We start from the raw sequence: 27,226 nt of genomic DNA, 5'->3' as shown, positions 1-27,226 counted from the left end.
ATCTATAAAACAAAAGCCCTCTGGTGGCTCCTATGTCTAATACGTATAATAGTCTTAATGTTAATTATGTATGACAAAATCTAACAAATCAGTAATCTGGCATTAACGTGTATACAATCTTTTTATTAACATACCGTGATGAGAAAATGTGCAAAAACGCCTCCAGAGGATTTGTTGTTTTTGGAGTCGCAGTGAGATAAAGTGACATTTACGTCTGATGAAAGGATTCAGGTTTCTGTATGGTGTGTTCCATTTTTTTATTTGGAACTTGGTGGGAATGTCCCCTGAACTTGAATTCCCAACGTGCCGCCATAAAAACAATGGCATTTTTTTTTACCTTCAATAGCACTTGTTTCACAGTTAATCAGCCGCACACATGGTACCGTTTCATTTTTGTTACGCTGCTACGCTGCTACGCTGCTACGCTGCTTTCTGACTTTGAGACTCAACCGGAATGTGGTAAACTCAGGGGCGACGCAGCATTAGCATTCGATTGTGATGTAGCCGACGAGTACTTTAGGCTAATCTTTGGGGTAGGTGGAACAAAGCGAGATTGTCCACCAAAAAGAAGACGCACTGTTTTAATTAATTAATTTTGGTTGACAATTTTTTTTTTTTTTTTCACAAAATGTAAACAAGAAAAAAAGTTTAGCTAAGCGTGTAAAACAAAGTTGGGTGTCTCTCCGCTGAAGTTCTTTAGGAGACGACGGATCCATGGTTACATTTTCATTGAAATTTGATTGATTTTAATGTCTCAACACCATTAACGCCATGTTAGGACATCCCCTTATGATGTCTTTCGCAAACTGTCATTAAAAGTTGCAAGTTTGCTGGGTTTTTGTTGGGCTGCACCTTATTTTTTTATATTTGGAATAGAGGGGGTGGAGCCAGACAGTGTCCAAAACCACAGTATTGTGGACCATAGACCACAATACATGTGCTCTATGGTCATTTTGACTGTGAACTGAACCATATTTTACTAAATGGATGTCCTATGTGAATTGAATGACCTGAAATCAGTGATTGAGACATTAATTATTTAGGGTAAATGTTTACTAATCAATTTTTTTATAGACTTGCACATAAACCAGCAACATAGCTGCCCTCTAATGGCCATTCACGAGAATGCAAGTTTCAGAGCTTCAGCATTGGCTTCATTAGTGTCTTTGTGTTAACTGATTAAAAATTTAGCTGCAACTTTCCACACAACGTTAGTAATCCACACTTCTCTCGATGAAGACGAGGCGGGTTTTTTTCTAATCTGCGAAAAACCAAAGCGACAAATCGTGAGGAGGAGTTTTAACATTTTCTCTCATGACTGTAAAACATGATAAATGCAAAGGCATATTCCAAAGTTAACAGTACAAATATCAGAGAACCACTAGCAAAGAGGGACATTTAGTAACGAGTAGTGAGGTTACAGTGATGCAGTATAGAGGTGATACTATTAGAACAACCTGGATTTTGTGACGTGTGGGGAAGTGTGTGTGTGTGTGTGTGTTTTGCTTGTACTTTAAACACTGCCACATATCACATACACAGTATTACAGTGGCAACTGCAGAACAGTCTGAGCGTTTTCCCGTTTTCAGTACAAACCCACGTTCTCCCACTCCACCAGGTACTGAACCTTCCCATCTGGTGTCACGCGTCTCGCCAAGATCCTCACGGCCTCCCCTCCGCCCCAGCTCCTGGCCACTGTCCCACTGCCACCTCCGACTCCCATCCCCCCTCCTCCACCTCCTCCTCCGCCACCACCTCCTCCTCCTTCTACACCGCCACCTCCGCCCATGCCGGCCTGGTAAGGAGGCAGGTCGCGCAGGATGAGGGGCTCCAGCTGCTTCTGCCCCGGCTGGTGTTGTAGCTGGTGTTGGTGGTTGTGATGGTGCTGATGGAGGTGGTGGTGGTGGTGGTGGTGATGGCTGCCATTGGAGCTGAGGGGGTACGGGAGGCAGGGTGGTGGTAACCTGCAAGTGTCCTCCATGCTGGGGAAAAGAGATGGGGATAAGCACGGGGGTCAGGAGCAGGCGTAGTGCACCGTCGTCTTCTACATATTTCAATGTAAAGGAAACTATCCATGAGACATGCACACACGCAACTTTTGGTGATTATTATTGTATGCCGTGTCCAATCAGGCCTGAATGCTAAACAACTGGGTTTTTATAAAATCACTTCCTGCGTGAATTGCGCGAATGTCGCCCGGCGACACGACATCTGGACACCACTATACTGAGAAGCACACGTTCAACATAGCATCATAGGCCCCTCCTTTACACCTGGGATTAAAATGTGTTTTCTGGGATCGAATTGCAATCCGATACCGCCTCACCACCCGAGGATATATTGTTGTGCGATTTTGGCGAGGTTCCGAGCGAGCTGAGCCAATACTAAAATGTGATGTCGACAGAGTGCCGGCCACTGATTGGTCAGAGAGTGTCGTCACTGGAAGAGTCAAGTCAACGATGCCGAACGGTAGAAAAGTTAAGAAGACTTAAAAAATCAAAGTTAATCTCCAACATTTAGCAAAGGACGAGTCTGGTGTATTTAGCGACAGCACTGCCATAATGGAAAATGAACCAAACCACGTAGAATCGGGTCATGCTGTGCCGTGCAGATACTATATAGTGGAAAAGTGCCTTGAAAACTTGGCTTGTAACCGGAAGGTCGCCAGTTCAAGTCCCCATCTGGTCAAAAGAGCTGGGGTACCCCTAAGCACGGTATGCTCCCCAGGTGCTACTCAGTGTGGCAGCCCACTGCTCCTAATTCTAGGATGGGTCAAATGCAGGTGGGTGGAGTGGCTCAGTGGTCAAGACCGGTACCCTGTGTGCGAAAGACATCATGGTCGCAATGGTCGCAAGTTCGACTCCACCCCTGGCTGATTGTATTCCACTCCATTGTAAGTCGCTTTGGTTAAAAGTGTCTGCTAAATGACGTGTAATTTTTAAAACTAGATTTTCAATTGTTTCAGCTTCTTAAATATAGTGAATATAATCTTCATTTCTTTGCTCCACATAACAAAGAAATCATTTTGCTTTGTGGACAAAACACAACACTCGAGAATGTCATAATTTTTCAGCTGATTTTCAGTTTTCTGACATTTTATGGACCAAGCGATGACTCGATTCATCGTGAAAATCATCGTTAGTTGCAGCTCTAGACTTCACGTGTGGCTAACATCGCTGTTTGCAGGAGAAAAGGGGGAGTTGATGTCAAGGGGGATGACCGTGATTGGATAGCAATCGGATCTTGATGTGGACAACGGGGACGCATGTGTCGTATCTGTATCTGATGACAGGAAACGCATTCTAATACCCGGTGTAGAGCAGAACTGGACCTCGTGGCCATCTTATCCGGACTCTGACCTTCTTCCATGACTGACTGAGTGTCGATACTTTAACTATCACAGCATTTGTCGCTGATCCAGCACCAGAGGTCAAGTAGATTTAGAACGTTCACAAGCCCTGGACGCCCCAGTCCATCGCCCTCAAAGTATAATCCACACACATAAAACCAAGAAGCCGATGGACACAGTTGCACACGCGATATAAAAGTCTGCTTAGTGGCTCAAATTAGTTTATTAACTTTGACATAAACTTTTAGATTCATCACTTCTACTGAAACATTTGACATAGTCGACTACGTTTTTAGTTTAACTGAGATTTAGATTTTTTAAGTGTGCAAATACTGCTGTAAATCTGTTTAAAAGTGACTTTAATGGCATTTATTTTGTCATCGTAGTGAAATGTGTTTAATTCAGCACTTGATCCTTTATGACTTGAAGGCGTGTGAGTGAGCAGGCAAGCGAGCCAACGACTCGAGTCAGGAACTCATTCTTTCTTTTAATCTATTCTTACTAAATCACGCGCGTGCACGAATAGCTTCGCATAATCGCGGGGGAAAATGAGGGACGATGGATGAGGAAGAGGAAGGAAGAACCTGTTGTAGTGATGGAGAGTCCTGGACAGTGCAGCGTTTCCATTGTAAGAGCTGTGGTAGCAGCCGTACATCCGCTTGGGGGCAGAGCTGCGGGAGAGACGCACAGAGGCTGGCGTGAACAACAGCTTTTTTTTGTACAGCTTCAAGCACGACTGAACTTCACGCTTTATTCATAGGACTCAGTTTTCAGAGCTGAAGATGCTGATATTGTCATTAGGATGGACCAGGATGAGCATATTTGAGGGTTTGACCTCAGGTTGACCGGCTTGGAGATAAAGTAAGATAAAGGAGATTGAGATGATTTGGTCGCGTGCAGAGGACGGACAGTGAGTGTGTTGGACAAGGTGGAGGAAATCATGGATGTTGTGAAGGAGGACATGAGGACAGTCGGTGTGAATGGTGGACTCAAATGCAGGAAACCACGTCATAATCATTTCCATAAGGTCTCCATTTCTACCCATCCAGACCATAAAACCAGCGTTTTGAAACTCAAGGGCTCATGAAACAAGGACATTACCTCAAACTGAGCTCCTCCTCTGACTTCCTGGAGTTGTAAAGGTTGGCCCCTCCCATATAACCATGGCAACATGGCAGCAGCTCAATGGGGTTGGCAGGGACTGGCGGTGGACAATCCTGAGAGCAGGACACACACACACACACACACACACAGATGAGACAGTGTCCTCACAGGACTAAAACCTTGGTGCTCACTGATGCGTCAAGTTAATTACATACATGTAAAATGTCAAGTTTGCCGATAAATATTCAAAAATGGAACTTTTTCGTGGAAAGACCTTTCATTTCATGCTCCTGCAGCACCCGAGCGCAGCAAAGAGCAGATTTATCTGTCAATCGATACTAACATCATAAAAGATGTCAGTCACATCAACCCGAGGCTCATCAGACACGGCCGTCTGCACATGATATACGCTCGGCGGCCACTTTATTAGGTACAGCGGTTTAAACTGTTTAAACCTCTATGGTTCACACGGAGAACGACCTGAAATAAGAGAGGATTTCCTGTGAGCAGCAGTTCTCTGGGTGAAAATGCTTTATTGACGCCGGAGGTCAGAGCAGAGCGACCGGGCCGGTTTTCGAGATGATTGAAAGTAAATCAAACAATCACTTGTTACAACCGGGGGTATGAAGACAAACATCTCTGAGCTCACCGCACGTCAAATGTTAGAGCAGCAGAGGTCAACACTGGGTGAATAATAACTCCTGCCCCTCTACGAATGTCCCGTGTACCTTTCTGTAGAATCATCTCAAACTAAACGTGATCATTATTGAAACATCATGTTCAGTTCAAGTTTGGCGATGTTTTGTGCTTAATTGTCCAAAAGTGAGACAACAAACGTCTTAAATCATGGTCACATAACGAGTGACAGTATCTCTCTCTCTCTTTAAATATCAAATAAAAAAATATAATAAAGGTATCTCTTTATTTATCATTGGTTAAAAAAACTTTTATAGGTCGATGCATTCTGGTCCCTTACCAGTTATCCCCAAAATGTATTAAATAACCAAAAAAATATGCTACGTAGCTAAATGAAACAAAAAAGGAAACACCAAGAAGTACAGATGACAAAAATCTAATTATAATGAAACAAAATGATCTGCAAACAAAATCATCAAACGATAAGATACAATACGATAAGACACTTTACAATACACTGCGATAAAATATGATACAATACAATATCCGATAAGACACGTTAACACATCGCCTTGGGATATGACAGTAAGATAAGATAATAATGTATATTTATTTTATGATGCATTATGATACAATACGATAAAATGCGATAAGATGTACTTTTATTGAAATTCAATGTGACGCAGCATTACGGCCGAAGGATTTTCCATAAACATGTAATTGTGATTATTTTGACTGAAATTGTGATTGTGATATGAGAGGGAATGGTCGTTTTTAACATCGTTGTTCTTATTTAAAATGATAACTGTGTCAGGTCAGGACGATATTTAATCCAAAATGGCAAATTCACACCGACATTTTGGCTGTAAGAAATTTGAAAATTGCAGTTCAGCGTTAAAAAGAGAGCAAAATATACGATAATAATAAAATGGAAATGGACGCTATAGAAATATTGTGTCGCTCTATTTGAGCTGGGATTAACTGGAGGATAAATCGTTAGTAACAATATACAGAATAAAGATGGGATTATGAGAGCCACCTCTGTTCCCTCGCTGCTGGACTCTTCTCTAAAGCGGGAGATTATCATCATCATCATTATTATTATTATTGCTATTATTGAGTTTTAGTCTTGTGTCTGCACCTTTAAGTGGACGCACTCTGTCAGTGCTGCACTGTCGAGGTGCCAGCACCACCTGGCCAAACTGTAATCGACTGCAAAGTGCATTTGGACGTGATCCCAGACTTCACATATCAGCATTCCCCGCTATAACCCAAAACCTGCTCCTCCAACACAACGCAACGCAACGCAACACAACACGGACGGAGATTAGCCCCAATCAGAGACGGCAGCATGGGAGCCGAGAGCATTCGAGCTCCAGGATTTCTGTAGTAAGAAGTGCACATGCACGGATCAGAGCGCTGTGTGTAGGAGGAGGAGGAGGAGGACGCGGAACAATGAGCCGTGGAGGTTTAAAATAGTCACACATGCCACATGCGGTGTTGCCGGTTTGTGCCGCGCTCGATCCGCCGGGGAATGTGTTTTGAGGATCATGATAAATGCACCGCCGAGCCGCAGATGTTGATGAAACACATGAGTGGGTTGTTTTTTTTTTTTGGTTTTTTTTTTATTTTGTGCAGTTTCTCTTTGAGCTGTACATTTATTTTGTTCTAAACTGAGCTAAACACACACCTCTCCACAGCATCAGCAGGCATTTAACCCTTTAGCGCCTCAAAATGTCTGTCTGGACTTTAAGACTTATTTTAACCATAAAAGGGCAGTTATTTTCAGTTTACTCTTTCAATTTTGGAACTTAGCTTATGGAGAGGAAGTAGGAAAATAAAACACCCGGTTTACTTTTCAGAATAAAAGATCCCGTGTTGACACCACGTCGTATTTCACTTAACGGCGCGGCGCGTTCCATTCTGCAACCAGCGTATTTACCCGGCAACAAGAAATTTCTCATTCAAGACAGGCTGTACTACCAAAACACGCAGAGCAATCTGCCTTCACGTCATCGATTCATAGACTAGCGACTTTTATCACATGTCAGTGTGGGAAGTGTCACGCGTGGGCGTGTGTGTCTCACGCTGAATGAGAAGACGGAGCATTGACAATTTAAAATGAAGAAAACGCTGTAGTTGTACACAAACGCCAGATTTTGCATGTTAAATTTGAGTAGGTGCTATTTTTTTATAGTGGAAAACCAACCTAAACCGTGGCATGCTGAGGCGAGGCGAGCTGGGATGCTTTTCCAAAGATGTTGAATGTTTTTATAGAGTCCAAAGATATTTCTTTAATTCTGGATTTTAGGATTCATAAAATTAACAAAAAAATAAAAAATAAATAAATAAAAATACATGTATTATCTATAATTTTGCAATTCCCTCAAAGTTTGGTTGTAAAATAAACGTTTGTCTGTTTAGTTGTCATGTTTTAGGATAATTGTTCAAATGAAGCAGCTGAAAAACTCTTTTGAGGTTATTGGTTGGAACCAATTGGCAACTATGATGTTATTTTTGTGTTTTCGGTTAATCTGTCCGATTAATCGTTTGGTCCATAAAATATCAGAAAACCTTTTTTTTGGACATGATGTTCACAAATGACCAAAATGACTCACTTTCAATGATTTCTTTGTTATCCACAGCAAAGAAATGAAGAAAATGTTCATATTTAAGAAGCTTTAACAATCAAAAATCTTGTTTTAATCATGAAAAAAGCTCCAAACTGATTTATCAATTATCAAATTAGCTTAATAGATTAATTTGCTGAGGCGAGGCGAGCTGGGATGCTTTTCCAAAGATGTTGATGCGCCGGCTTCCTGCGACGGCGCGAGTGAATTTACTGTAATAACCGCGCGGTATTGCGATGACGTGAGACTCCTCAGCTTCCAGAAACCGCGCCGTGATAGAGGGTAAAAAACACAGCAAAGTACCTAGGGTTTAAAAACCACACGGATCCAGACTACGTAATGAACCTTCGTCACAGCGTCTGCTGACTGACACACCAGCTGTTTACCTGACTGACATTTTAAGAGAAAAAAAGAAAAAAAGAAAAAAGAAAGGAAAGGGAAATAAATAATAATCAGAGAGGTTTTTTTTTGTTTTTTGTGGCCCAGACTGAAGACGGAAGCACTGACCTGTGTCTCTATGATCCGTCGCTTTGATTTACGCGACTCGGACCCCGTCACTCTCCTCTGGCAGGGCAGTGACAGCGGGCTGGAAATAAAACAACAACAACAACAACAACAACATAAATACATTAATATCAGAATTATACATTTATGCTGCACTTTCTTTCTGTTATTCGCAGTCAAACACGCGGGGCATATGAAAGCAGCAACAGTGATTTACTGGACCATCGCGACTGTTTATTGAGATTAAATTTCCCCACAGTGTGAGCCCAAACATCATCGACAGGCAGACTGAAAACCATCAAACGTATAAAACACCTATATCTATATATATGTATATATATATACATATATGTATATATATGTATATATATACATATATGTATATATATACATATATGTATATATGTATATATATGTATATATATACATATATGTATATATGTATATATATGTATATATGTATATATATGTATATATGTATATGTGTGTATATATGTATATGTGTGTATATATGTGTATATATATATGTGTGTATATATGTATATATATGTGTGTGTGTGTATATATGTGTATATATATACACATATGTGTGTGTATATATGTGTATATATATATACACATATGTGTGTATATATGTGTGTATATATGTGTATATATGTATATATATATGTGTGTGTGTATATATGTGTACATATATACACATATGTGTGTATATATGTGTGTATATATATGTATATAAAATATCAGAAAACCTTTTTTTTTTGGACATGAAGTTCTCAAATGACCAAAATGACTCACTTTCAATGATTTCTTTGTTATCCAGAGCAAAGAAATGAAGAAAATGTTCATATTTAAGAAGCTTTAACAATCAAAAATCTTGTTTTAATCATGAAAAAAGCTCCAAACTGATTAATCGTTTATCAAATTAGCTTAATAGATTAATTTAGTCAATCAATTGAATCGTTTCAGCTCTACAGTTTGTGTGTGTGTGTCTGTGTGTGTGTGTGTGTGCACATGAGAAGCTCACAGGGAGGCTTCGGCTCTTCCCGCCGAACATTAAGACGCGGATACTTTCGCCGGCGTGTGAAAACTGCCGCGCTTTGATTCCTGACTTAATTGCTCGTGTGTAATAACCACACACGTCCCGAGGGAATCCAGCAAATCCTATTGAGACATGAGGAGACACGAGGAGACAGACAGAGAGAGAGAGAGACGCTGTCCTTACTCTGACCTTCTCCTGTGTGTGATGTTGATAGGCGGCTCGGTGATGAGCGGAGACGAGTCGGACGTCAGCGGAGGCGGCGCTCGGACCTGCAGCCCGAAAAGACACTTCTTCTTCTTGATCTCCTTGCCGGATACGAATCTGCGGTGCGACATCAAAGACACAGCATGAGGTAACAAAGTAGCGCGGCTGCCCCCGCGGCTCTTTCTCACCGGAGTCATTATCACTTCATGAGTTTGTGAATTTCCTATCGCCGCCACGTTCTCTTTGATGCTCGCGACGAGAGTTCAGAGACGCGTGGGAGAACATTCGTTCACTTAGAAATGTATAAACTGGAGCCGCTGCCTCCAGGTTTTGGTTGACCAACAGTTTTCGGTCAACACGCGGGGTCTCAAACATGTGGCCCACCAATCGATTTGATACGTCCTGCTGTTTATCTATAGATTATTTTTGCATAAATGTGTTATTTATTATTATTATTATTATTACCATTACATTATATATGTATGTATATATATATGTATATATATATATATATATGTATATATATATGTATATATATGTATATATATATATATATATATACACATATATGTATATATGTGTATATATATATGTATGTATATATATACACATATATGTATATGTATACATATGTATATATATATATATATATACATATATGTATGTGTATACATATTTATATATATATATATGTATATATATATATATATATATGTATGTATATATATATACACATATATGTATATGTATACATATGTATATATATATATACATATATGTATGTGTATACATATTTATATATGTATATATATATATATATACATATATATATATATTTATATATGTACATATACATACATACATACATACATCATCTCAGATGACATTTTCGAGCCCTGGTCTGCACACTATTTCTCTGCATGTTGACAAAACATGTCTTCTAAAGGCCACTTTGACCTTTGACCTCTCACATCTAAGGTAATCTTTAAATCGAAGCGTGAACAGTTGTGCCCAAAAATTTAAGGATTCTCTGACACGCTGCACGTCGACGAAATAAACTTCGTTTTCTGATTTCGGACTTTTACATATTAGTGTAGTTTCACTTCCACTTTAGAAAAACGAGGCTTATTCTAAGGTAACGAAATCCCAAACTCTTTTTTTTATTTTAAAGTGATTACACACTTATACGAACATACTTATGGTGAATATGTTCAATTTCTGCAAATACAGTAAGCCCTGCTTAATGTTGCATACACTGGACCTTTAAAATGACGGTAAACAATTGCTTATTTTGACCATAAACGGACCAGAAGACGTCCTGTGAGTCAGTGTTTTTGCACATCTTTCAATATCTGGCAGTTATTTACAATTTACCGCATGTTAAAATAGTATATTAACAATTTAAAGTGAAGAAAAACAATAAAAGTTGTACACAAACACCAGATTTTGTGTTGAACCTGAAATGCGAACAGTATAAAACATATTTGAAATGAAAATGTATAAAATCGTGCGTTCCTGGAATATTCATATAAATATAAAGTGTTTTCATCTTTATAAAACATAACAATCGCTAGACTCCGCCCACAGCAGTTGTAATCATTAAAAATCATTGAGGGCTTTCCTGTCTGGTTATTGTGATTCAACGCCTATGTATTGTGTCCTCTTATAAGAAGACAAAATAAAGCAATTGGCCGTAAGATTTTAGTTTCTTGAACCCTGCGTTGGTGGAGTGCCTCTCATCACTCCAGTCAGGCGTGGCGGTCTGTTTATTCCTCTCATCATATGCGATGACTTACCTGTCCTTGTGGGAGTTCAGAGCGTTGAGGAGATTGTGACAGCGGTCCTGCTTCGGAGTGTCGGAGAGCTGCGGGGAGAGGAGAGGAGGGGAGGGGAGAGGAGGGGAGGGAATGAGAAACAGAGGCGTGTTTACACAGCAGACAGCCATCACACACAGGAGCCCCCGCTGCATAGTTACACTCTCTACGACAGCAGTAATGTCCAGACGGGGGACGACTCGTTGCAGGTGAAGACGCGGCTTTTTAACTGAAACGTCTCTGTCTCTCTGTCCTGAAAATGCTAATCCTATTCAGTGTCACCATGGCAACATACGCTACATCCACACTACTATGTTTTCCTTTGAAAAAAAAAAACGGGGTTTTCCGCTCCGTATCAGAAGTGACCTGCGTCCAAGCTTGCCAGAGTGAACAGGAAGTTGATCCTCCCGCCCTCTGTTTACATCATTGGAGAAAGGATGGAGGATTGTCTTGTGCGTTTAGGGCAACAGACAAATGAGGTGAAAGTGAAACTCGAGCCTGCGAGTGGCGCTGTAACGCTGCTACACCAAAAAACTCTACGGTAGCGTGGAAGGCAGACGTACCCACAGCAGAATGAATGTGTTTTTAAATGAAAACAGAAAAATGTAGACGTAGCCGTCATTTTTCCGCCAAAATAAACGAGTTACTTGGGGAAAATGTTCTGAAAATTGGAGTTTGTATGACGAATGCAACTACGAACCAAAATATTTCCTTCAGAGCAACTTTAATGTGATTATAAAGAGTTGATAAAAGTCATCAATGATAAAAACCCTGATAAGTGATTGAAAAGTAGCTTAAAAAAAGTAGTGAAATGTTTAAGGACGGTAATAAGTTCTTCCAGTCTGAGCTCGTGTGGAGGTCACACTTTCTCCTTAACACTAAGTTTCACTTTAATTCTGGCTAATGGGCTTTATGTCTCAAATGCACAAAGGCTGACGGCTGGCATTGCACATCATTTCATCATCACGGTGGTGCTCGCTTGAACGGCGAGTGGGAGGGGAGGGGTGGGAAATATCAATACCGCGCCCAGGAGCAACGAGTCCCAGTTCTCATTGGTGAAGGACAGGATTTCATGGTCAAAATCAAAGTACTTCCTCTTGCAGCACAGTGAGAGATGGTAGAGCACTAAGTGAGCCAAATCCACCCTGCGTTTCAAAAGACATCAGAAAAAAAGTCAAGAATTAGAAGATAAAGAACACTTTACGTGAGTTCCCTAAACTTTTTAAACATTTTACTAAGAATCAAAAGAAAGTAGAAACAAGTTTATAATTAAAGTTATTGTTTTACCAGGTCATGGGAAGTCTTTGGATCGTCTCCGGTCCCTTTGTACACACAGAACACTGGAACTGGTAAAATCTAGAACAGAAACAGTAGAAAAGATACATGATTATGGGTTTGAGTGTATTTTTAAATAATTAAAACAAGTTTCTGTGATTTTTCAGCCTCTTAAATGTGAATATTTTATAGTTTTTGTGATTTTTCAGCCTCTTAAATGTGAATATTTTCTAGTTTCTGTGATTTTTCAGCTTCTTAAATATGAATATTTTCTAGTTTATTGTTCCATAGAACAAATATGAATCAAATCTGAATAATTTTGCTTTGTAGACAAAACAAGACATTCGAGAACGTCACAATTTCCAGGTTTTTCCAACGCCGATTAACATTTTTCAACATTTTTTGATATGTTACACACCAAACATAGACTCGATTAATTGAGAAAATAATGGACATATTACCCGATTATGAAAATAATATTTAGTTTGTGAAACAAAGTTCTGAGACAACGAATGACAAAGAATTCTCGCAGGTAGTTTATTTTTAAATAATGTCATAAAAATCATTCAAATAATGTGAAAGGTCGGCAAGTACGTTTGCTCTAGGGCCAATTTTTGAATATCGAGCCAAAACATTGTATCTTCATCAGGCAAAACAGTTTTTTCTTCTTATTTTGTGCAAAAAAAAAGACTCATTTATTAAATGTGTCATTTAAAAAAAGTAACAAAGACTTAAAACGTGAATGAAACTTGTTACAAAGACTCTACTAAGACACAAATGTGTGCGAGATGTGGGGAACGAAATGTCTAAAAATGCTCTTGAACAAACTATATTTTCCCATTTTTTTGGACTGAATTACTGCGCCTTCTTCTTCTTTGAGCCAAACATATCTCATAGTTACTTTAAAGCAGGGGTGTCAAACTCATTTTTGTTCAGGGGCCACATACAGCACGATTTTATCTCAAGTGGGCCAGACCAGTAAAAATAGTAAAATAATAGCATAATAACCTATGAACAACAAGAACTCCTTGCTTTTTTTCTCCTTTGTTTTACATTTAATGAAGGATATTTTTACAAAACATGACATTTCTTGAGAAATATAACTGCAATTTCAACAATATCATGCCTAAATGTACTGTTTACACATCACACTGGCTCTATAAAGGCACAAACATTTAGTCACAGGTATCTGGAACAGTAAAATATTGTATTTGACATTACGTTTAGATTGTAATCGTAGTGTGAAATTTTAACAAATTCATCCTGTGGGCCAGATTGGACCCTCTGGCGGGCCGGATCTGGCCCCCGGGCCGTATGTTTGACACCCCTGCTTTAAAGTATCGTGTTTCATTTTTATTTTTCATACCAAACACATGTCAGTTAATAGTCAATTCTAACACAATCCCCCCTCCCCCCCGTTCTCTAAATATTTTACCATTTATATCAATCTGAGCTGAGAATAAATGGACAGGTAGGTCTGTTCCACTATAATAATAATAACAATAATAATAATAATATTCTGTCCTGTTTGACCCTGAAGCTCGGCACCAGCATCGTGCGCATCTGTCCTTCTATATGCATGCGTTCACACTCGAAGGTCACGGGGAAGAGACGATGACGCGAGGACACGGCAACGGCTCGTGTTTACTATTCCGACTGTGAACGCCGTCTTTGCTTTTGCCTCCGTCCACACGCGCCACAGATGTTGTACCAATCTGTCTTCACCCTCCCTGACAGTCAATCTATATTTAATCCACTGGGTCTAAATCAGGAGAATTAAAATACTTCTTCTATACGTGTAATAACTTTTTATGGCGTCACCTGAGACATTTACGTAGCACGCAGAGGAGTTTCTGATTAAGAAAATTAAATATATACATATATATGTATATGTATGTATAGATATATATATATGTATATATATATGTATATGTATATATATATGTATATGTATGTATAGATATATATATGTATGTATATATGTATGTATATATATATGTATATATATATATGTATATGTATGTATATATATATGTATATATATGTATATATGTATGTATATATATGTATATGTATGTATATATTTTTATTTTTTAAGTCAGAAACTCCTCTGCGTGCTACGTAAATGTCTCAGGTGACGCCATATATATGTGTGTATATTAAAAATATATTTCTATATATATATGCAAATATATATATTTAACATTTATTTTTCACACAGCTAATAAGCTAAAGGTTGTATTATGTCACAAATGTCTTTATTTTTTGACATAAAAGACCGTGATGTGTTATCAGAGGTTAAGGAAACGTGTTAAATTTAGGGTCATTAATCGCAGGCCAATTAGTTGTTATTTGTTGCCATCCATTCAATAACACCTGACGCTCATAACAGTTCAACACACTGAGTGTCAGCAGAGCGAGCAGAGAGAACCTAAAAAAAGCCTCAGCTCCCCTCTCAAAAATGTTACAATTAAAGGAGAAGGAAAATAAGCATTTGCAGAGGGTATATATACATATATATACACATACATATACTGTATACATATATATATACAAATAAAACGTACCTGTCTCCATACAGTAAAGGCTTGGTCAGACACTGTGTACAGGCCTCGTGGAACCACTGACCACAGCTTCCACACTGCAGCATCTTTAGGTTCCACCTGCAATTCAACAAGAAAACACCAAGACACATAAATGAGTGAGTGAGTGAGTGAATGAATGAATTAATCAATCAATCCATCAATCAATCAGTCCAACATTTGTCACCTGACAAGTCTGCATATTACGGAAGGAAGGTCAAACAGTAGAATAAAAATGTCCAGCTCACTGCACATCATCCCTTTCTTTTATGCAGAGAATCAAAGTAATAATGACAAAATGCTTCAAATCCTTTTTTTAAAAAGAAAATCGAATACATTTTCTCTGTGACTGACAGTATCTGTATTCAGCAAAGTTCACTCGCATCATTCCACAAACAAAAAAATCAAAACAAACCCTAAGAAATCTCCGCTAATGCTGTTAGACACGTTTGACGTCCGATGTGCTGCATGTAATTCACAAATAATCCGCAGGATGACAGGTGACGATAGATTAGATCTAGAAAAGGCTTCACAAACACACACACACACAGCTCAGACCGGCCTCTGCAGTGTCACTCACTCTCCAGGTCCGGCACAGTAGCAGTAACACTGTTGCTGATTGGTCAGATGCTGCGGGTCCCAGTCCAAAGACGACAGCTGGTACGGGAGTCGGAGTTTCATGAACTGCATGAGTCGGGCGAAGCGTCCCCGCTTGAGGGCCCCGCCTCTCTGGAGACACAGTTTGAGGAGAGAAGTGACTGATCAGTGACCGCCTCAAATCACCGTCGCGTCAGAGCGGCAGAGGATGACAAATCCACGCATTCACCGCGGAGACGACGGTTCGTCTGCTTTTATTGTGGGTCAGCGGTGAGAGATAGAGTCCGAGGCGGCGGAAGTCTGCACAATGGGATACGGACGTTGAGCAATTGACAATTAAGCGGGCGCTTTCTCATCTTACATCTACAGAACTGGAGCACACGTGATTGATTGACTTTAAATGTTCTCCCATCAACTCACGCGCAGGGTTTTTTTTTATCCCCGGGCCTCATAACTATCGACTGCTCATGATTTCTCGGGCACAATGTAGAACATCTCATATCGGAGTCAATAGTGATGGGGGGAATTAGCGTGCGCCTGCCTCAGATAAACACATTACCTGCCCGTACACAACAGAGCAGTGACAGATTTGACTGGATTTCTTTCAGTATTACACGCTGAATGGGAGACGGCGAGATGTTGCAGCCTGACCTTGGTTGCGACGGCAAAGACGCACTGCCGACATATCCACGAATCGCTGTCGGCTTCCGGTTCAATGGCTGGCGTGTGGCACTCTGGATGAAAACCTGTAATGGGAGAAAGGAGGCAGAGCGTTTAATGCGTGTTTGCCGCACAGACTGTGTGAGTGACAGTAATGGCAGAGCAGCTACAGATTTAGAGCTCTTCTGGGTGTTTTTTTTTTTTATTTCAGAGGAGTGAAGAAGGAAGAAGGGGAATTTGGATGTTGTTCTTCTTTCAAAAAATGTCACTCAATCGTCTTCTACCACTTTATCCTGCACGTGAGGATCGCTGGTGCCAATCCCAGCTGACATAGGGCGAAAGGCAGCGTTCACCCTGGACAGGTCGCCAGTCCATTAAAGGGCCACATAGAGAAAACCCAGGCACACACAGGGAGAACATGCAAACTCCACCTGGGTCTTCTTGCTGCAAAGGTTAGAGTGCTAACCACTGCACCAACCAACCGTGTGGCCCCACCAAAGATCATCAGTCATGGTCAAAAGAAAAGAGGAGCACTTTCAGCAGCAAGGTTCTGAGTCTAAATCCCAAACCTGTCCGTGTGCAGTTACATTACATTTACATTTAAGCATTTAGCAGACGCTTTTATCCAAAGCGACTTACAAAAGAGTTATAAGCTTGGACGTCTTGGAAAGAACTCCACAAGCTAGGAACAGTGGTCTGATAGAAGGTGAGAGTGCCGACGTGGATCCAAGTGCAGAAGGACAGGGGGGAGGGGGTAAGGTCTAAGCTGGGACAGAAGATGCCCTTGGAAGAGCTGGGTTTTCAAGAGCTTCTTGGAGATAGACAGGGACGCCGCTGTTCTGGTAGCGCTCGGTGTCATTCCTTCTTGTGCGGGGTGTTGGCACTGCCAGGCGACAATCTTTGGATGATGATTTAGGTAGGTGGGAGCAGACCCATGAAGCACTTTGTAGGCTAACATCAGTGATTTGACTTTGATGCGGGCAGCTAACGGTAGCCAGTGGAGCTAAATGAACCTCAAAAAACCAAGTTGCCACGTTTTCATTTGTGCGTCTTCTCTAAATTTTGAATCAAAACTAGAGACCCCATTAGCTCCTAGACTTATATTCAAAAGCACTTCCTTTTCCAACCAGCACAGTCTCCCCCTGGTGGCTATTCATTATAGTTTTACTTCCACACTGGTGTCCTTGGAAGAACCACCATCACAAGACTACGTCCACTTTTTATATCAGGTTTAAGAACTGTTCTCTCCATGTCTGCAGGTACGGTACTATGGCATCCCATAGTACAAAGTCATGCATGATTGGGACTGGGTTACATACAGAGGTGATCCTAGACTCCAGACTCCACTCACAGGTTCAGTCTGTCAGACTCACGCTCCAGCAGGCTTCAATAGTGAGGGGCTCATTACTGCCACTCGCAGGTCAGTCTTGGACATGGCTCAAGACCTTTTCTCACCGACCATTAGTGGGGCTTCATTGACGTTGTTGCAAAATATAACATTAGTACCGGCTCTCAGAGGCCCACTTGTTATGTTTTATTGGGGCCCCAGAAGTGCCGCAGCACAACACCACTCATAAAGGGGCCCCATTAAGGGGGTTTGGATGTAATGGTGGTGAGCTGCATATTAGGATCATCATTGAAAATGTACCTGGGAGGGCCCCAAGCATTTGCCTGGTACACCTCGTCAGTGCACCTCTGGTTACAAGCAATAATCCTGTGCCAAATATCCTAATATTATTTAATCTAATCTTTAATCTTACTCACTTTTTTAATATTCTTTATAACTTTTCTTTTTGTATTTGTTTACCTCTGACCTTTTTGTTGCTGTAACCAAAGAATTTCCCCCAGTGTGGGATCAATAAAGTCTAATCTAATCTCATCAAATCTAATCTTAACACATAAAGTGAAGCTGAGGAAGAAGGGTCAAACATGATCATTTTAAACTTGGATTTTTCCATTTAACAGCTGCGGTCTTTCTTTAAATTGAAGAAAAACTAAAGTCACGCCATCTTTTATCATCAAAGACATATAAAGTTCCACGTGAATCAGCAACTTGTTCATTCTCATTCGAGTCAGGACACAGGTGCAACAACTTGAATCTATCATCTGTGATGTGTGATGTTCTGTGTTGTTTGCTTTTTTCTCCTTTTTTTTTTTTAAAGACCGACACTTATTTACCACGCTTTGTCAAATCTTCAAGGTCAGTGCAGGCACTCGCCGGAGAAACCACTGCCTGACAGCGGATGATGAGGCGTGCTTTCTTACCGTGGCGACATTTGAGACAATTTATGAGGGGTTCTTTAAGAGGCGGAGCGTCGCAAATACAGCAAACTTCTTCCACTCCAGCAGCAACTGAGGCAAAAAGACAGAGACGGAGCGAGGGAGGGAGGGCAAGAAGACAAAGAGAGAAACAGAGAGAGAGCAGTCAGTGGGATTAATTTATGTATATTGATTCACGTCCTTGCCACCTCATTGATTTCAGTGTCTCCTGTACCCTTTCACATTTCACTCTACTTGATGGGCAGATATTCAGCGTGGTCCTAACAAGCGTCCAACTTCCTGTCTGTTTGATAATAGGAGGAGTGGGAAGAAGGGGGCGCCGTTTCCCCCTGAGGAGTCATTAGTCTAATAAATTCATAAATGAGACTCTAATCAACCAATTACATCAGAATGTGGCCAATCAGTATAACTCAAGGCTCACGGCGTCATGACATGAACCTTTTTGTGTTTCTTTGTTTAAAACATACCACTTAAGGCCACCCTTAAAAAAGTAACTCTTTATTAATACATAATAAAAAATTATGGGGTTAAAACACACACGCACACACTGATAGAGTGTCTCACTATTGGGCAAGTTCCTGCTACTGCTGTGTTTACTCCCCTTTCATTTTAGTAGTTGCCTTTTTGTTCAGTGTAAAACAATGCAGATGTGTGGGCTCACTATTTGGCAAACAACAAATCAATCAGGGCTCAAAGCATCAGAACCACAAACAAGATCATATTCTCTTTTCTGCTTTTTTGTGTTTAAGTGGTACCACTTAAGCCTACCCTTAAAAAGTAGCACTTTTTTAATGCGTAATAAAGACTTGCAGAGAGGTTGTAACACAGTTTTCACATGTTGATAAAGTGTCTCACTATTTGGCAAGGTCTTGCCGCTACTGTGCTGTACTTACTTGTTTTTATCAGTGAGATAGTATTTGGAGCATTTTTAGTTTGCTACGTACAAAACACATTACTCAGGTCTCACAGCATTATAGCAATAAGCTACTGCTGTGTTTACTACCCCATTTTAGTAGTTGCCTTTTTGTTCAGTGTAAAACAATGCAGATGTGTGGGCTCACTATTTGGCAAACAACAAATCAATCAGAGCTCAAAGCATCAGAACCACAAACGAGATCATATTCTCTTTTCTGCTTTTTTGTGTTTAAGTGGTGCCACTTAAGCCACATGTGTCAAACTGGTGGCCCGGGGGCCACATGTGGCCCTCCAATCAATTACATGCGGCCCGCCAACCACTGTGCAAGGTGATGGAATAGAGACAGAATATAAGACTAAATGTATTTGCCGGCAATATTTTTTATAACAGTAATAAGACATTGGGTTGTAATCATTGCTTTATTAAATGTATTACACTCAACATGAACTTACATACATTTAAGCTGTTTTAATCACAATTATCCTCGTCATTATTTGCTAAATTTTCAATTTAATTCTCTGTTTTTGTGCATCATAAATATGTTTTTATTGTGAATCATTTTATATCAAAACAAGCTATTTTACTTTGCAATTCTGTCTAATATCATAATGAATATTTTATATTGACCACCGCCCTGCTTGATCAGACTAGATGCTCATTGGCCCCCAGGTCATTTGAGTTTGACACCCCTGACTTAAGCCTACCCTTAAAAAGTAGCACTTTTTAATGTGTAATTAAAACTTCAGAGGTTGTAACACAGTTTTCACAAAGTGTCTCACTATTTGGCAAGGTCTTGCCGCTACTGTGCTGTACTTGTGAGATAGTATTTGGAGCATTTTTAGTTTGTTACGTACAAAACACATTACTCAGGTCTCACAGCATTATAGCAATAAATGTGATCATATTCTCTTTTCTGCTTTTTGTGTTTGTTTAAAAGGTAGCACTTTAGACTACCCTTAAAAGCAACACTTTATTAATGCATAATAAAGAGATATAGAGAGGTTATAACATAGTTTTCACACACTGATAAAGTGTCTCATTGCAAAATACTTAACAGACATATGGGCTCACTATTTGGCAAGCAAGAAATCACTGTTGTCCTTTTAATCTGATGTGTTATAACATCTTATTAAGGAATTGTAAAGTGTAAAGGGGCGAATATTTTTTTTTAAATATAAATAATTAATGTCCAATTTATTAGGTACACCCATTCAACTGCTTGTTATCACTAACATCTAATTAGCCAATAAAACTAGAGCAATTCAATCTATTTAGGCATGTAGACATGGTTAAGACAAGTTCCTGAAGGTGAAACTGAGCATCAACATTGGGAAGAAATGAGACAGTGATTCTATTTATTCAGGAAACAACTGTATCATCTCCAGTGTTTACACAGAATGGTCTGAATAAGAGAACATATATATATAAAATATGGGAAAATATAACATTTGAGCAGCAGTTCTCTGAAACAGTTCTCACTGAGTGAAAAAGCCGTATTGATGCCAGAGGTCAGAGGAGAATGATGAGACAGTTTCGAGATGATGGAAAGGCAACAGCAACTCATATACTGCAGGTACTTGGTACGACAAGCTCTCTATCTCTGAACAAACAATAAGTCAAACCGCGAAGCAGAGAAGCTCCCGTGTTCCTAATAAAATGGCAAGTGAGTGTATTCAGTCATAGTAGTTTTAGTATAAGTTGTGCTGTTTTAAGCTCGACAGAGGATCGAATCGGGAAAGCACTCACACTGTAGAGTTTCAGCATGGACTCAAACACTTTCTGTGTAAGTAGGTCCTTAGCACTTCATGAATCATTAATGAGATGTGATAACATTTTAGATTAAAAGGGCAACAGTGATTTGTTGCTTGCCAAATATAGAGCTCACATGTCTGTAGTTTGTGTCTCACACTTTACAAAACAGCTCCCAATACTGACTCATTAGGCAGGTACCATCTTGCCAAATAGTGAGACTGCGCATCTACCTGTGCAAACTGTGTTATAACGTGTCTAAAACAAAGATTTTAGCAACATAACAAAAGGCTCAACTCATAAAGTCTATGTCTATAAGAATCTAAGAATACTTTATGTCACATTTTCTCAGCGTTACACAGCCTTTTTCCTACGTTTGTAACCGCTCACTGAGAAAATCAGTGATTTTACGTCACAGTGCTCAGGAGCTGTTTATCCACTGCTGCCTCCATCAGTAAAGCCAAACTGACTTCTTTGTTCGGGCGTACTGAAGTGACACAAATGTGACAAATGAGGCGGCAGTGGACCGGCGGCTGCTGTGTCCGTGTGAGCTAAAAATCAACGGTTTTCTCAATGGACTTTGGTGTGGCAGAGTGAGCGGTTTACAAACATATGTTCCAAGCTAGTAAAGATTGTCTCATGGTGAGATTAATCATATTCTTATGATACCGCAGACTTATGGATGGATTTTTACTTGATGAGCTTTTTGGTGAGTACAAACACACTATCTCTTTATCAACCAATTAATAACCTCACTATAAGCTATTGATAAATCCTTTTTAAGGGTGGACTTATTAGTAAGTACCACCATTTTGGGAAGATTTGGCAAAATAATTGTGTTTTTTTTGTGACAATTTTTTGATTCAGTTCAATATTTATTGTGTAAAAAGATTTCAAATGTCACGGAGCATTACCGCACAAGGGTAAGACAGTGTTAAAACAATGCAGTGTGGGCTCACTATTTGGCAAGCAACAAATGTGATCATATTCTCTTTTCTGCATTTTTGTGTTTGTTTGAGTGGTACCATTTAAGACCACCCTTAAAAAGTAACACTATTATAGAGCTGAAACGATTAATCAATGACTCGATTATTAAACGATCGGTAAATGAATCTGCAGCTTAATCGGTTTGAAGCTTTTTTTATGATTAAAATAAGATTGTTAAGCTTAAAAGATGTTTAAGCTTCTTAAATGTGAGTATTTTCTTCAGTTCTTGTTCTGGATAACAATGAAATCATTAAAAGTGAATAATTTTGATTTGTGGACACAACAAGACATTTGAGAACATCATCATTTCCAGGTTTGACGAACACCAATCAACATTTTTAAAGGTTTTCTGACCAAACGATGAATCGAGAAAATAATCAACAGATTAATCGATTATGAAAATAATCATTAGTTGCAGCTCTACTGTATTAATACCTAACAAAGCATTAGGGAGAGGTGATAACACAGTTTTAACTACAGGATCACTATTTGGCAAGCAGCAAATCACAGCATCATAACCATGAACTTTTTCTTTTTTCCTCTTAAAAAGTAACTTCATTAATATAATAAAGACTTATAGAGAAGTTATAAGATGGTTTTCACATGTTGCTGAAGTCTCTCACTATTTGACAAGATCCTGCTGCTGCTGTGCTTAATTACTTTTAATTTTACCAGTATTCTTCCAGTATATGGAGCTTTTTCTTAAGTTTAAAAACAATGCAGACATATGGGCTCACTATTTGGCAAGCAATCATAACCATGAAAGTATTCTCTTTTGCCCTTTTCTTTGTTTAAAGGTTACACTATAGGCCATTAATGAATTGTAAAATTGCTGTACAATTTTTGGAACATTTGGCAAAGTAATTGTGAGTTTTCTGACAATTTTTGCAATTGTGAGTGGATTCAGTTCAATATTTATTGTGTGAAAATATTTCAAATGTCACGGAGCATTACTGCACAAAAATTAAATCCTCTGTTATTCGATTGAAAATGATCAATTGACACGTCGGTAGAGCTCTTTTCAGCTCAAGGACTCAGAAAAGTGTCTGTGTAAAAGTTTCAGGAACACGAACGCCTTCAGTGTGAGTTCAGTAGTTCCACCACTTCAACAGGAAGTAACTTTTCCAGCCGGCGCGTGGAGTTTTTTTTTAAAAAGTTCTACTCACACGTGTGAATGTCCTTCCTCAGCACCCAGAACTCGGAGTTGTCCTCAAACCTCACCAGACAACACTGCTTGACTCCGTCCACCTGAGAGGAGAGGAGAGGGGGTGGTGGTGGTGGTGGTGGTGGTGGGGGGGTGAGTTATGCATGCGTGTGTCGCAGGTGAGGAAAACGATTGTGACAAAACAAAAAATTGGAATTCTGCCTCACACACACACACACTTACTCTTTTCACATTGCCGAGGTACAGTAGTCCATCACTCCATCGAGCCAACACATCATCTCCTTCACTTACTCCCCCCATCCTGAGCAGAGAGAGCAGAGAGAGGGAGAGAGAGAGAGAGCAGGGGCTTGTGTGAAATGGAAATCCGATTTATTCGATGAATACTTTGCTGCCATTGCTGACAGAGGGGGTTTATGGCCCCGGCGTTAGAGGCTGCCTCTCAGACAGATGGGTTTTCATTGCAAAGGGGGTTAAAAATTTCTTGCTCCCCTCCACCTCCTTCACCTCCTCCTCCTTTCAGACCAGAGCATTTAGCAGACAGCCTGTTATCCACCACAGTAAAAGATGAGAGAGAGAGAGAGTGTGTGTGTGTGTGTGTGTACACAAGCAAAAGACAAAAAAATGATTAATGCACACATGAAAAAACGCACACGGCGCCGCACGACGACTGCTGCAAACACACACACTTTGATTGAACGCGCACCAAAAAATAGGACATCGGAGTGCCGCTCCACTTTGCACTTTGCCGTCTCCCCACCACCCACCCCGACCAACTGCCCCCCACTTCCTCTCCCAACATCTGTAAAAACTTGATTAGATGCATGAGGCGGCCGTGCGTATGATGAGCATCATCTCCGCCGCTGCGTTTGCTCCAGTGCGTGCACTCAAGTCAAGAACAGACGCAGGAATCTACACAACAACAACACTCTGTCTGTGTGTGTGTGTGTGTGTGTGTGCGTCTTTTGTGAAGGAATAAGAGGAAACAATATGAGGCATAAACGTACAGTAAAGGTGGCCGGTGAAGGATGTGTACCTGTCCAGTAGAACTCCTCTCCGTCGGGGTCACAGTGGTTCGTGGTCAGGCTGCTGGACACGCACTGGTGGATGATGCCCTCTCATCTGCTGCTGCTGCTGCTGCTGCTGCTGCTGCTGCTGCTGCTGCTGCTGCTGCCCAGTTACAGATGCGCAGCCTGCGTGTTTGCAAAAAAGTGAATGAGGTGCATGTGTGTTCATGTGTGTGCCAAGCACCTCTGAGTGTGTGTGAGAGTGTGTGTGTGTGTGTGTGTGTGTGTCAGAGGAGGAGGAGGAGGACAGGAGGAGGACAGGAGGAGAGGAGAGGAGAGGGGGGGACCTGACTGACTGTCTGTCCGTCTCTCAGTCTAGTTTGTGCGTCTGTCCTCCGCGATGCCGTTTCGTCATGTTCACCGTTGCTTCCTCCCCCCCCACCCCTCCCCTCCCTCCTCCACTCCCCCCCTCCCTTCCTCCCTCCCTCCCTCCCTTCCTCCTCCACCTATGCTATCAAAGCGGCTCTGTCAGAATCAAGCCGCCAGAGACGCCATCATCCCTGCTTCTCTCTCTCTCTCTCCCTCTCTTTCTCTCTCGACTTGTTGTGACGCAGACATAAAACACCGAGATGGAGTGGGAGGGAGAGAGTGATAGTGTGGATGGAAGGAATGAAGGAAGGAAGGGGGGAGAGAGAGAGAGAGAGAGAGGGAGAGATCCAGAGGAGGGAGGCTGAGTCCACTCTGCCGCCTGAGGAGGAGATGACCCTAAATCGTTGTGACAATGTGGGATTGTGATGTCTGGAGGAGCAGAGGGAGGAGAGAGGAGAGGGGAAGAGAGGAGAAGAAAGGAAGGATGTTGGTATGTGTGTGTCTGTGTGTGTGTGAGGAGGAGAAGCAGCAGCAGCAGCATGCACAGCTAAGAGTGGGGGCCAATTAAGAGGCCAATTAGTGAGTTTAACCGCCTCATTAATTGGGCCCCATAACGAGAAGACCCGGACAAGCGAGATTCCTGAGCAGTGAACACGTTTCCTCATCAGATAGACAGACAGATAGATGGATAGACAGATAGACAGACAGATAGTTAGAAGAGCAGCAACATAACATATAAAAAAAGCACAGTAAATGTTAAAAAAAAAGGCATTAAGACACATAAAAATGTGGTGTTTCTGATACAAAGCAGCTTATTTACATGTGTTTTCATGTCAAAATATAATGTGCAAATGAACGATCATAATAGAAATCAGTATAATATAGATTTATCCCACTTTTTCGAGTCCTATGTCCACATTTTGTTCACATTGTGTCATAATTGGCTTCATTGGGAGAAAGTGACTCTGGAAACTTTTAGTTTTTATTGTTAGTTGTATCTTTATATTTTTCTTTTACACTGGTATGAAGCCATGTGTTATAATAAAATGAAATGAAGTGATAAAGTGAAAACAATTAAGTACATTTATTGCACGTTTGGGTTAAAAGGTTGTGATCAAATCATTTTCTTAACACTTAACAGCCTAAAGTTTACCAGTAAAGTTCTTTCTGCATTTCATTTTTCTCTTTTCGGGAAAACTAGAACTAGTTGACACAAAAAAAACAAAAACAAAAATGTGAAACCAGACGCTCACTTTCATTCTCACTGGATTCTCTGCGACGAGGACATTGTTCACGCACGTCACGCGTGACTCACCCCAATGAGACTCGCTGCAGCCTTAGCGAACACACATCTAGTCATTAAAGTTGCTTAAAGAGTAAATGACACATTAATTACGCCCTAACATTTGAAAGAATAAGTTAAAATGGTCGCTTGATACTCACAGTATCAGTTGGTTCAGATGTCAGGGAACAGGCAACAAAGTAATTCCACGTTTTGTTTTTCTAATGTCTTATTTAACTGTTTATGTTTATGTTTATGTTTATATATATTTTCTGGTTTATTTATGTCTCACGTGGTTCTTCCAACGGAGAGAAGTGGTGACTCCCGGCCGTGTGGTTCAAAATGGCCCCTGAGGCACTTCTTTTTTGAAAAAAAAAAAATATATCCATAAATAATAAAAAGCAGTTACGGCGCTACTAAGTCCCACCGCTAGGCGGCGACTAAATACAAGATCTACAAACCCCTACAGCAAACAGCGTGTCAGAATGTGACCTGATAATCAGTCATTCTAACATATTTAACTTAATAAATCGGAGTCTTATAAAGCTAAAGAATGAGCTGACTGATTAAAAACTGAATTTTTATTTCACGGGAAAACAAACAAGTGGCTGTTTCCACTGTTCTAAATCTAAAAATACTAATAATAAGTTTCAGAAAGTCTCTAAATACAATGTCACCATCCATTTTGCACACACGCAGCTATAATTAGGATTTTAATTCGTTAGTACAGGTAAAACAAAGTGTTAATGACCAGTTAACCAGTTATTGACTAACACTAACCATAGTGTTCTGCCTCATTAAGACAAGGTTTTGGTCTCCATGAGGACGACTGGTCCTGACAAGGTCAATGTTTATAGGTCAGAAAAAAGCACCTAAATAGGTAACAAATACAAGAAAACACACCAAAAAACCTTGTTGTTATATCTTAATGAGGACACGTCATTGACATAATGCAGCCCCCTACAACTAAGTGTCTAACCTTAACCCTTAACCTCATCTAAACTAAATTCTAACCCTAAAACCAGGTCTTAACCCTGAAGAAGCCCTCAAAAGGTGTGGGGCCCAGACAAAATGTC

General features: G+C 40.3%; 1 protein-coding gene across 1 annotated transcript; it reads right to left on the bottom strand.

Annotated features, from left to right (window-relative positions):
* Positions 1–1,287: 1,287 nt before the first annotated feature.
* Positions 1,288–24,754, bottom strand: phf1 (PHD finger protein 1). The gene is made up of 15 exons (XM_044033200.1): positions 24,529–24,754; positions 23,718–23,796; positions 23,497–23,578; positions 18,664–18,750; positions 16,390–16,484; positions 15,722–15,870; positions 15,127–15,222; positions 12,572–12,640; positions 12,306–12,429; positions 11,267–11,334; positions 9,456–9,587; positions 8,228–8,306; positions 4,452–4,567; positions 3,935–4,021; positions 1,288–1,983 (listed from the first exon to the last, which is right to left on the bottom strand). The coding sequence occupies exons 2-15, from the start codon at positions 23,793–23,795 to the stop codon at positions 1,587–1,589; spliced, it is 1,659 nt and encodes a 552-aa protein (XP_043889135.1). The 5' UTR covers position 23,796; positions 24,529–24,754; the 3' UTR covers positions 1,288–1,586.
* Positions 24,755–27,226: the final 2,472 nt, after the last annotated feature.

The sequence above is a fragment of the Solea senegalensis genome, linkage group LG9 (genome assembly GCF_019176455.1).
Source record: "Solea senegalensis isolate Sse05_10M linkage group LG9, IFAPA_SoseM_1, whole genome shotgun sequence".
Classification (NCBI taxonomy): Eukaryota; Metazoa; Chordata; class Actinopteri; order Pleuronectiformes; family Soleidae; genus Solea; species Solea senegalensis.
This window is presented reverse-complemented; position numbering and strand designations above follow the sequence as displayed.